The 12,629-nt window shown below is 46.2% G+C and overlaps 1 protein-coding gene across 2 annotated transcripts in view; it reads left to right on the plus strand.

Moving 5' to 3' along the window:
- The first annotated feature begins 5,296 nt into the window (after nucleotides 1-5,296).
- The window catches only part of LOC111158861 (RUN and FYVE domain containing 1), a 61,345-nt gene continuing 54,012 nt past the window's right edge, over nucleotides 5,297-12,629 (plus strand). The window contains exon 1 of one of the 2 annotated variants that reach the window (XM_022521161.1): nucleotides 5,297-5,579. In XM_022521161.1, coding sequence (XP_022376869.1) covers nucleotides 5,306-5,579 — 274 coding nt within the window. In that variant the 5' untranslated portion in view covers nucleotides 5,297-5,305. The remainder of the gene's footprint in view (nucleotides 5,580-12,629) is intronic. The other variant, XM_022521160.1, reaches the window with a different exon arrangement.

Below are 12,629 nucleotides of genomic sequence, written 5' to 3' on the forward strand. Positions count from 1 at the left end.
CTCCCCCTGTTTGTTCTCTCTCTCTCTCCCTCTGTCTGTCAAATAAATAAATAAATATCTGGGGGGGGGGTTGATTGGTCTAAGACCAGGAGAAAATCATTCCAAGCAAAGAGAGGAAAATATATGGAAAGAATACATGTGGTCTGTTTAAGAAACAGAAATCATGTGGGACTTAACAAATCTACAGATTTGCCTGGGTGTCTCAGTCGGTTAAGTGGCTGCCTCCGGCTCCAGTCATGATCCCTGGGTCTAGGGATCAAGTCCCACATCTGGCTCCCCTCTGCTTCTCCTTCTGCCTCTGCCGGCCACTCCCCCTGCTTGTGTGCTCTCTCTTTGTCAAATAAATTTTAAAAAATCTTTAAAGAAAGAAAGAAATCTGCAGATGATGATATGACATAGGGTCAGAAAGATTGGCAGGGGTCATATCACACAGGGCCTTGTAGGCTGTGATGGCTATATGGGTGAGAGAATGGATATGAAGGGATACGGATGGATGGGAGGATGGATGGAGGGAAGGAAATTGTCCAATCCTGGACGGTTAGAAACGCAAGTCCACTTTAGACCACAAGGTGGAGCCAAACATTGATATTTGTTACTTGGTTGTTCCAGTCTTTGGCAGAAATTTAAAAGCATTCAGGATGTTCCTGCCTGGGAAGCAAGCGGGTTTCAACTTCCCTTAAACCAGAGCAGAGTTTCTTGACTAGTGAGGCTACTGGACTATTAGCTGTGCAGAGATACTGATGCTCTTGGCCCTGGGGTGACCTAGTAAAGTCTGAGGAAGCCAAGTTCCCCAAGTGTTACTTCTGTCCATTCAGAATGCTGTGTAACACAGTAATCTTTATCATGTTCTAGGTGGGTCAGTATGCAAAAAAAAAAAAAAAGTTTAGGAGGTGCAACCTTACAGAATGTTGTGTGCTTCATGTCTCATCATTCAGAAGAGTGATCTGGCTTTATTATTTTTTTTAAGATTTTATGTATTTATTTGTCAGAGAAGGAGAGAGAGAGAGCACAAGCAGGGGGAGCGGCGGGCAGAGAGAGAGGGAGAAACAGGTTCCCACTGAGCAGGGAGTCCAATGCGGGGCTCGATCCCAGGACCCTGAGATCATGACCTGAGCCCAAGGCAGATGCTTAACTGACTGAGCCACCCTGGTATCCCAAGTGATTTGGCTTTAACTGGCCATTCCTGGCAGCAGAGTACCAACTATGTCCAGATACTGAAGATTCTGAAATGCCAAAGTGTGAAAAATGTGTATGGGAGATACAGGGGCTCTCAGCTGTTGGGCCAACACATAAAACCAACGAAACCAGAGAGATTCCACCTCTCTGGATACTGTTCAGGGATCAGGCAAGTCACCCCATCTGGGATGCTGCCTAACTCAGTTTAAAGTGCACATCAAGGAGAGAATGAGCCATCGGCAAGTACGGCGTGCAGATGAGACAAAGTCTCCTGCAACGGGAAGCAAGGAGAGAGCCACAAGCAGGAAGATGAACGGATCAGCATCCGGTCTTTGGAAGTCCTCAGGCTAAGGTGTCTAGAACAGAAGGGAGGAAGGAAAGTACCAAGACACAAGCTGTCTTGGAGAGTATCTGCAAAATGAGGCGAGAGGCCACGCAGGCAGGGGCGGCAATAGGGCAAAGGGCAGGGCCAGAAGTCAGAGACCGAGTCTGAGAAATGTAGTGAGCAACCTTTGGATGATTAGAAAGGAGAATGCGGCAGGCAATGGGCAGAGGGTAGAATCACACTCAGGAGGAAGCAGCAAAGCCGGTGAAACTCAAGGCATAGAAAAGCAGGTCCAGGGGCGCCTGGGTGGCTCGGTGGCTTAAAGCCTCTGCCTTCAGCTCAGGTCATGGTGTCAGGGTCCTGGGATCAAGCCCCGCATTGGGCTCTCTGCTCAGCAGGGAGCCTGCTTCCCCTCTCTCTCTCTCTCTCTCTCTGCCTGCCTCTCTGCCTACTTGTGATCTCTCTCTGTCAAATAAATAAATAAAATCTTTTTTTTTTTAATGACATTAAAAAAAAAGAAGAAGAAAATAAAAGAAAAACGGGTCCGGGGGTGCCTGGGTGGCTCAGTCGGTTAAGCATCTGCTTTCGGCTCAGGTCATGATCCCAGGGTTCTGAGATGGAGCCCCACACTGAGCTCCCTGCTCACTGGGGAGCCTGCTTCTCCCTCTGCCTGCCACTCCCCCTGCTCATGATCTCTCTCTTTCTCTCTGTCAAATGAATAAATGAAATCTTTAAAAGGGAAAAGAAAAACGGGTCCGAAGAAGATTGGAGAGAAGGATAGCGAGGATGTGGGGGAGTAGGGGAGAACAAGGGGAGGGAGGGTTGGGCTACATATTTGGGGGTGGGACTTTCTAATTATTATAGCATATTTCGAGCACATGAAAAGTTATAGAAAATGACAAACACGGTAAGGTGTCTTTTAAATTTTACTATTTGTACAGAAAATAAGCATACACATTCTCCTCACCATGAGTGCTCCAAATCACAGATCTCTCTTACCAAGTTTTCTCCAAAGTTGACTTTATTTACAGTAAAATTGGAAAGAATTAGGAACTGTCATGTCTGTTGCTAGACTTGACATAGTTACATGCAAACTCAGTCGCCTACCCAATTAGGCCCATCACACCTTTTAGAGAATACATATTTTATAATGCCCCCCTGTCTACTATGAAAGCTGTTCATAGATAATAAACCTACCGACACCCAAAAGTTCAAAAAATTAACTATCATATAAAGGAGAAATAAGTCTCTAAAATGCATTTCAATATGTAAATAAGTCACCACTAACACTAAAAGAAATAAGGTAGCCAGACACTTGTACCTAAAATCCCTATGACTGTGACAAATAGCACAGGTATTGTCTTAATACCTAAAGCAACAATGTTGTAGGCAATGTGATCTTCTGAAATGGAGAACAGCTCTTCAGTTCTGAACAAATCATTGTCACTGCATTCTGGAAAGGTCAGAGTACATTTACGGTAGTCATTTTGCTCACCAGTATTCCCTGCTCTCCTTTCCAGACACTGGTAGGATTGAACTTTTGAACTCTCTCAAAATTAAAGGAGCAGGTACTTGCTTTGGCCAGTGAAAAGTACATAAGTGGGGATGCCTGGATGGCTCATTCGGTTAAACATCTGCCTTTTGCTCAGGTCATGATCTCCAGCTCCTGGGATTGAGTCCCACATCAGGCTTTTTGCTCAGCAGGGAGCCTGCTTCCTCCTCTGCCTGCTGCTCCCACTGCTTGTGTTCTCTCTCTCTCTCTGACAAATAAATAAATACAATATTTAAAAAGAAAGAAAGAAAGAAATGTATATAAGTGAACATCATCACATCAGGGTTGTGGCACTTAGTGGTGATGCAAAATTCTGCTCCAAATGATAGAACCTGCGATGGCCTGGGTCCCCAAGAGGAGGATGATGAGAAGCAAACTTCCAATAAATTAAACCACTGAGATTTGGGGGGGTTCTTTGTTACTGCAGCAAAACCTAGTCTGATATCATGTTAAAACTATTTTTCTGGGGCACCTGGGTGGCTCAGTCGGGTCAGTGTCTGCATTTGGCTCAGGTCATGATCCTGGGGTCTTAGGATAGATAGAGCCCCACCTCGCGCTCCCTGCTCAGCAGGGAGCCTACTTTTCCCTCTCCCTCTGCCCCTTCCCTGTTTGTGCTCTCTCTCTCTCTCTCTCAAATATAGTTTTTTTAAAAAACTATTTTTCTAAAAGGAGTTTATGTTTCTATGCAAAGTGGAATATGATCCAGGCTCTGGCCATTACAAATGAGCTCTTCACCTACAAGAATGTCCACTGGCACTGAAAAGTCATGAAAGATCTGGATCTGCTGCTTGGTAATTTCACGGAATCTAACTCCCCTGCTCACCGCATTTCAGTAGAGACTGGCAACAAACCCCTCCATCATGGTGACAGCTCAAACACCATCCCACAGTTCCCCTACTACCTCTGCACTCCACTCTCCCCATAGAAAACAACTGGCCTTCAAGGACAGACGGTTCATAAACATCGAGTGGAGTGGAGACAGCTTTTAGAGCGAGCTTCTAAAGGGACCGCCATTGCCCACTTCACCAATTTGTTGACACCACGGAACAGACTCTGAGTTGTCAAAGCTTCCACTCTTTGAAGAGGGCTAAAAATCTATATTTTCATGCCAAATCTTCCGATTTCTAAATATCTGCAACAACTTTTTTTTTTTTTTTTTTAATATTTAAACGCTGTGGGAGCCAAACACAACAGTTCTCCTAGTTCGATGAGGACCCTGGTGGCACTTTGCAATGGAAGTGTTGAATGCAAATGAAATGTGAGCTTCCATTTAGTCAGATTCCATTCTTTTCCAAGTGAGGAAACAGAGGGGCCGTGCTTGCCTGCAAAGTGGACCGTGCTGGGTGGAAACGACCCGTGGCAGTAACAGTCCTCACGTTGCTAACGTCTGCCATGCGCTCCGTCCTGCAAAATCTAACTTCCTCATGCAGTAGGCTCCCTTATCATCCCCATTTAACTAATTTATAGAATCCGGAACTTCTGATTCCCAGTCCTGCCAACCTGTCATGTCTGTAGGGTTTTTTGTTTTTTGTTTTAATAAAAAAAAACTCCTGGGGCGCCTGGGTGGCCCCATGGGTTAAGCCTCTGCCTTGGGCTCAGGTCATGATCTCAGGGTCCTGGGATCAAGCCCCACATCAGGCTCTCTGCTCAGCAGGGAGTCTGCTTCCCCCCCCCCACCTCTCTCTGCCTGCTGCTCTGCCAACTTGTGACCTCTGTCTGTCAAATAAATAAATAAAATCTTTAAGTAAAAAGTAAATTAATTAAAATAAATTAAATTATTTTTTTAAATCCTGATTTCTGCCTCGCCTGTCTCAGTTCCCTCAGCCGCCCTTCTAGGGCTTGCTCTGAAGCGCGCTGCCGGAAAGTGGCGAAGTAGAAAAAGTACATCATGAAATGAAAATCAGAAAGAGGAAATTGAGTCACGACAAAACTAAAGCGGAGGGGGCTGTGTTCCAAGCCAGGCTGAGGGCAACCCCGGTGGGGGGCGGGGGCAAGAGTAATTTTCTGGACATAAGTCTTCCCTACTGGTGGGAATATGAGTGTGTCTTATGCTATGATTTGTTGTTATGACTTTCCTGAACCTTTTGGAGGCTAAAGAAAGGAGGGGATAAAGTGGTGAGAGGAAGGGAGGACTTCGCGAACAGGGAAAAAAAAAAAAAAAATCTATGCCCGCCCGCGCCGAACCCACCGCCCACCCGCGCGCCCGCCCGCGCCGAGTCCTCCGCCCGTCGCAGCCACGTGACGCGGCCAACATGGCCGACGGGGAAGACGGCTGCCCGGTGGGGCGGGAGCCGGGACCGGAGCCGGGAGAAGAGTTCGAGATCGTGGACCGGAGCCAGGTGCCTAGCCCTGGCGAACTGCGCAGCGCGGCCAAGCCGCGGACCGGGCCGGAGGGCTGGTCGGCGCCCATCCTGACCCTGGCGCGAAAGGCCACCGGCAACCTGTCGGCGAGTTGCGGGAGCGCGCTGCGCGCGGCCGCGGGGCTGGGCGGCGCGGACAGCGGCACGGACGGGACGGCGCGTGCAGGTAGGCTGCGGCCGGGCACGCCCCGCGCGCACCCGCGAGACAGGTGGCCGTTTGGCGGTGGGGGCCCGGCTGGCGAGGGCGTCGAACCTCCGCAGCCTGTCAGACGAGTTGTTCAGAACCAACCTGTTAGCACGCGTCCGTACTCGTGTGCTTTTCGTCCTGCCGTGCAAGCCGAGTCAGGATAAATGCGCAGGTTTGCACGGGCTGAGATTGGGGCGGCTCCCCTAGCAGACCCTTGTAATTGGGTGCCCCAGACAACGTCCTGACTCCCGGTGGGGGACTTGAAGTAAAGGTACGAGTTTAAAAGTTCTCAAGAACTGAATGCAATTCCGCTGTCTGCCGCGAATCTCCGGATGCCAGGTCGGCTCGCGCCTCGGCTGCCCCTGCCCACCCAGGAGTGCAAGCTCCGAGGTGGAAGTCAGGAGGCGGTGGTTCCAGGCGAGCGGAGCCGCCAAGTCTTTTGGGTGAGGCGCGCCAGTCACCGCGTTTCTCAGGCTGTGCAGTAGTTTTTTGATTCACCCGTGAGCTCTTACAGTTCTTTCCAGACCTTGTTACCCGGAATAGAGTTTCAGCATGTTAGAAGAATGGAAATAATGGAAATACTAAATGATGATATTAAGAGTGTGACTTGGAAAGCCCTGTAAAGCCTGATATTGAGAGCTGTGCTCACCAATAGAGTAGCCACGACACGCATGTGATGTTCAAATGTTAAAATTTAAAATTCCGGGGCGCCTGGGTGGCTCAGTCCTTAATCTTCTGCCTGCCTTTGGGCTCAGGTCATGATCCCAGTCTCCTGGGATCCAGCCCTGCCTCAGACTCCCTGCTCCGCGGGAAGCCTCCTTCTCCCTCTCCCACTTCTCCTCCTTGTATTCCCTCTCTCGGAGTCTCTCTGTCAAATAAATAACGTCTTAAAAAAAAAATGAAAAATTCAGTTCTGTCTTCATAGAGTGCTGTGGGGCAGAGGTGATGGAAGACTGTAGTGCTAAGAACCATAATGTGTCTTTGAAGTTTCTTGATTCCCTCCTACTCACCGGTGTCTTTGCTGCCTAGAAGTCCTCACAGACGCAGCATTGTGAATTGTGAGAATTTCGGTGGTGAAGATGGAGTAGCAAGTGGAGAAAGGTTTACACACGGACTTGTTTTGAGATTTTGGCAGTGACAAGTAGGACTAGCAGGTAATGAGGCAGCCTGTTCACACAGGATTCTAGTTCCCACTGGTTCACTGCCTTTGCACACACCTGTGGGTGTTTGATTGCAAACCAGCCATTGGCGGCAAGTCCTGAAAGTCAAGGCATAGGGTGAAGTAGAGGCCTCTGAGATTGTGTAGCAAGCAAATAATGTTAGCTGTTCACTGAAAAATGCCATGCCAGACTTATAAGACTTATAAGTCTAAGTCTTAGACTTAATTCATTAGTCTTAATGAATTCTGCGTTAATTCATTTAACCTTCAGAATAACCCTGGGTGGTAGCAGGACTGGCTTCCTGCTGTGCATCAGTGCAGGCTTTGATCCAGGTGGTCACCTGGGTACTCAGAGGTGCTCCACACTTTATCCTTGTTATCTTCATTGGTTTTTGTTTTGTTTTAAGATTTTATTTATTTGATAGAGATACACTGAGAGAGGGAACACGAGCAAGGGGATTGGGAGAGCAAGAAGCGAGCTTCCCACCGAGAAGGGAGCCCGATGCGGGGCTTGATCCCAGGAGGATCAAGACCTGAGCTGGAGGCAGAGGCTTAAGGACTGAGCCACCCAGGCGTCCCAAGAGCATTCTCCCATTTTAGATATTCAGATATATATTTCCTTCCCATCGGATAGGGGGTATGTGTTACGCCTTTCTCTGTTCTTCTTCCATGGGAAACTTAATTCTCCATGTGTCCAAGTGGCCCTCCACAGCCGGTGCAGCTCGTTTCACAATGAACCACAGTAATGTTTTCCCAGTTATGTTGCTGAACTCACATTAGCCCCTGAGATGCTAAGTGAAAATTCCTGACAGGAGAGTGTTAAAATTTTCCTCCTTGTCCACAGAGGGGAATATCGTATTGTAAGATCCTTCAAGACACCAAAGGGCTACTCAAAACTAAAACTCAGATTTATCAAGAATCTCCTTACTCCTCTGTAAATAAGAACCCAACAACAACAACAAAAAACCCTACGGCCCACTCCCCATCCTGTGTACTCACTCTCTATACCTCTATATATAGAGGTGACAACAAGCTGTGAGCTGCTTGTGTCTGGTCATTGCATTTTATGTAATTTTCTTTTTTTTAAGATTTTATTAATTTATTTGAGAGAGAGAGAGAGAGAGTGAGCGAGCATGAGAGGGGAGAAGGTCAGAGGAAGAAGCAGACTCCCTGTGGAGCCGGGAGCCCAACTCGGGACTCAATACCGGGTTCCAGGATCATGACCTGAGCGGAAGGCAGCCGGTCAATCAACTGAGCCACCCAGGTGCTCCTGGTCGTTGCATTTTAGATGCTGCACAGTATAAAAGCATTAAAGCAAATTTTGGGACACCTGGGCAGTTCAGATGGTTAAGCGTCTGCTTTTGGCTTAGGTCATGATCCCAGCGTCCTGGGATCGAGTCCCGCATCAGGCTCCCTGCTCAGCGGAGAGCCTGCTTCTCCCTCTGCCTGCTGCTCCTCTTGCCCATGCATACATACTCTGTCTCTTTCTGACAAATAAATAAAACCTTTTTAAAAAATAACCTAAAAAATAAAGCAATTTTTTTTTTTAGCTAGTGAGCAGGCTTTACATAGAAATCCAGACGTCCAGCTTCTGAAAACTCTGCGCCTGACACTGTTGACCCGCATTCCTCTCACCAGAGTGTGGTACTCAGTGGGGTTGCTCCCTGGATATTCATGGGGCCCCGGTCCCCTCCAGCTCGTCCTCCCACAATAGCCCTCATTTCTGTTCCAGGCCTGGCCCCTGCATAGCAGTCAAGATTGAAATCCCTGAACAGACCATTTGTTTGGCAATTTAGGTAGTATAGAACTTGATGTCCTCTGTGTGTGCTGATGTGCTGGGCTATTATTTTTTTTTAAGATCTTGTTTATTTGAGAGAGAGATGTGAGAGAGAGCGCAAGTGGGGAGGAGAGGGAGAAGCAGGTTCCCCGCTGAGCAGGGAGCCTAATGCAGGACTCGATCCCACGACCCCGGGATCTTGACCTGAGCTGAAGGCAGACGCTTAACGACTATGCCACCCAGGCGCCCCGTGCTGAACTATTATTAATGAAGCTTAGAGAGGTGAATAGCTTGGCCAAAGTCACAAAGCCAGTAAACTTGAGAGATGGAATGGCTCGAAGATCCATTCCGTGGCTCTCTAAATTGAGCATGGATGGGAACAGGTGAGTCATGGAGCAGAGGGATGGGTGGGATGACTGCAGAACACAGCCATGTACCCAGGAACGGTGATAGTGATGTGGGGAACAAAGGCAAAAGAAAAATCAAATTTCCTTACTACCTGAAGCCCATAGACAAGTCCTTGAAACAGGCCCAGTGACGTTCTTCTAGGAACTCTGCTGTCTCAATGTTGATACTCTGGCTAAGGACAAAAGACAGTCTTTTTTTTTTTTTTTTTTTTTTAAAGATTTTATTGATTTATTCAACAGAGAGAGAGATCACAAGTAGGCAGAGAAGCAGGCAGAGAGAGAGGGGGAAGCAGGCTCCCTGCTGTGCAGAGAGCCCGATGCGGGGCTCGATCCCAGGACCCTAAGATCGTGACCTGAGCTGAAGGCAGAGGCTTAACCCACTGAGCCACCCAGGTGCCCCAAAAGACAGTCTTAACCCAACCCCATGTCCTGTAAGTCTACTTTAAAATATAAAAATTCCTTTGGAAGCTTTGTTTATCTCTACCCGCTCCCCAGCCCCACCCAAGATATGTGTTGGCAATCATCCCCCCAAGCATATAGCCCATGATATACATCTGAAAAGTCTCATGACTAAGGTTTTATTAGATGGTAATAAATGACCTTTTCCCAAAAACAGCTAGCCCACTCAAGGTCCCGGAAACCTTGCTTCTGAAATTCCTTACAAACTTACACTATCCCTAATCCCCTCCCAACTTAAAAGTGTAGATAACCCCAGTGCCCATGGGTCCTGTTCCCATGTTTTAATAAAACCACCATTTTGCATCAAAGATGGATCAGGAATTCTTTCCTGGCCATTGGCTCTGAACCCCAACGTCTTTCCTACATCAACAGAAGCCACTGCCACCTACCTCTGGTGACCTGAAACACTAGTCTTCATGTTTGTTGCTCACATGACCCCTTACAAGAAGTCATCAGCTTTTAAGATTAATTAATTTTAATCTTTTAAGATTAATTAATTCATAATTTTAAAGTTTGTTTTCTGGTATACTGTAAATATTAGCTTTTTAAAATAAAAGCATTACATCATTCTTTAAGTGGTATGTAAATACCTAAATGATTTGATAAGTACTACCATCCATCTTAAATATAAATAAGTTATTTGAAAACTTTACCTTTTTTTTAAGATTTTATTTATTTGACAGAGATCACAAGTACGCAGAGAGGCAGGCAGAGAGAGAGAGGAAGAGAAGCAGGCTCCCCGCCTAGCAGAGAGCCCGTTGCGGGGCTCCATGCGGAGCTCCATCCCAGGACCCTGGGATCATGACCTTGAGCCGAAGGCAGAGGCTTTAACCCACTGAGCCAGCCAGGTGCCCCTGAAAACTTTACTTTTTTTTTTTTTTTAAGATTTTTCTTTTGAGTAATCTCTACACCCAGCATGTGACTCAAACCAAGCCCAAGATTCAGTCACGTGCTCTACCAACTGAGCCAGCCAGGCGCCCCTGAAAACTGTACATTTTCCCTTTTACTCCTTGAACTTGAATTTCTATTCCACTTCTGTATGTTTTAAAATTTTTTATTATTTAAAAAAATTTTATTTATCATTCTGTCATACCTCTTAGGGAAAAAAAAGTAAAATTCAATAAACATTTTTTGTAACTAAAGCTCTACTTTATAAAATATTTTTCTTGTGGAATGAATTATCATTAAAATAAGAAATACAAAGTTGACATAAGGATATAACTTTTATACATAAATACTATAAACTTTTCTTGTTATTGTTTCTCTTAATGGGCTTCTTTGATTTTTTCATTAGCATATATCCAGAGATGAACATATATGATTTACAGATAAAATATGATGGGACTCAGCATCAATTTTATTCCCATTTTTTTGGTGTTTTTTTTTTTTTTTAATAGATGTGAGCCCTGAGAATCCTGGTTCATATAAACAGGAAATAGAAATGGATAGTTTTGTTTTAGTAACGTTGTCAAGCTTTTGAATCCCTTCCAAGTTATATGCCCCAAGTCACATTGATCTGTTGTCAAAAATTATTTTTTGTTCCTTTATTTTTGTTTAAAACAAATGAAAATCACCTGACTTTCAAAAAGATGCTACCCAATCATATTAAATTTCCCAGCCTTAAAATGTTCCCCCCAAAAAGCCTTTACCGAGACTTATCAAATGGAAATTATACTTGTAATTCCTTCAGTAGCTACCCTGTTTAACCCAGAACACTCAGAACAGTTGGCGACACGTGAGTGTTGCTTATTTCATTATACCTTTGCCAACGCAGTATTTTTTGACAAAAGGATTTAGTTTATGTGTACTTCAAATCCATTTCCTTAAAAAACATGAAGCTATAATTTATTAGAGCCCATCTAATTTATGGAACACATCCTTCAAGTTAATGGTGCATCTCAGGGAGGAGTATTGAGATGGGCTGATTGATTATATATCTGTGGGAGAAAAAAATGTTTAATTTTCTGAATTTAGGCTAGCCAGCGGAGAGCTAGAAACCGTCCCCCTCCCTCAAGACCAGGTTTTCTTAACTAAGTACAATAAAGCAACAAGAGGTTGGAAGGCTTTCATGTCTTGGGTGACTTGAATCATCAAAGGAGGCTTAATCTCCACTTGGCTGTGTGGGACTCCCTGGATCCCAAGTGGGTGTGATGTGGTTTTGAGTAGCGTAGTTGGTGAGGCCTGGAGCCGACAGCCACGAAAGAATTCTTGAGACGCCTTTGGTGCAAAAAGGTGATTTTTCATGGGACAGGACAGGTAGGCTGAAAGAGCTGCAGCACTGGGGCTGTGCAGAGTGGCTGATACGTTTGTGGGAGCTGGGGGAGATAAGGACAAAGGGAGGTGTCCAAAAGGACTTCCATATGCTAAAGACGACTCAGGATACTGCAGGCCTTGCTATTGTCAAACTAAGGTTGCTTTTCCCACTAGGAAAGCATTGGTGTTGAGACAGTTGGGAGTTTCCCGGACAAGTTAATTAGACTGTGCCTGCCTCTAGTGTTTGTCAGTGGGGCTACAGGTAATGAGGAAATTTAATTATATTTACATTCCCTTTTGCCTTTGTTTCCCACATTGCCACGGAGGAGAGGGTGATGTTAGGGCTCCAGGAAATTGAGTCTTTGGGTCTCTGGATATTAGGCTATTAGTAACAGGATGCTTTTGCCTTGTAAATCTCTAGGACAGTGGTAAACTGATCGAAGACCCCAGTCCTATCAAGGACTGTGATCTTTATCAGTTAACCATTTGTTTTTCCCTTTCCTTAGTTTTAGGGCAGCCAGGAGTGTCTGAGGAATGCCACACAAACCCCTTTGGGCGGGGTAGCCTGCTGGGGGCAGGGTATGAGCTTGTGGGGGGGGTAGCCTGCTGGGGGCAGGGTATGAGCTTGTGTCCTGTCCTCAGCTTGCCTTCTGCTCCGTCATCAGGCACATCAAGAGAAAGATGTGGGATAGGGAGTAAATCTGTAACCAGGCCGAAGAAATTCAAGAGCACCTGGCGGGGTGAGCCAAGAAACGAATTTACTGCAGTGAGGGGGAGTAGCATCTCAAAGGTGGGCTACAAAGTGCTGAAAATACTCTAGATTTCTGTAAGGAAAATGTGGGGGTAGAGGTCGGTGGGTACAGGCCCGTGGGCAGTAAAGGCCGCGTCCATCCTTGTCTTGGAGTCAGTCACACACGGAGTCTTGCTGGCTCAGGACAATCCATATGGTAGTTTGGTTCCCATCAGGGGACGCC

The sequence above is a fragment of the Enhydra lutris genome, unplaced genomic scaffold (assembly GCF_002288905.1).
Source record: "Enhydra lutris kenyoni isolate GAN:26980312 unplaced genomic scaffold, ASM228890v2 scaffoldscaffold64, whole genome shotgun sequence".
NCBI lineage: Eukaryota > Metazoa > Chordata > Mammalia > Carnivora > Mustelidae > Enhydra > Enhydra lutris.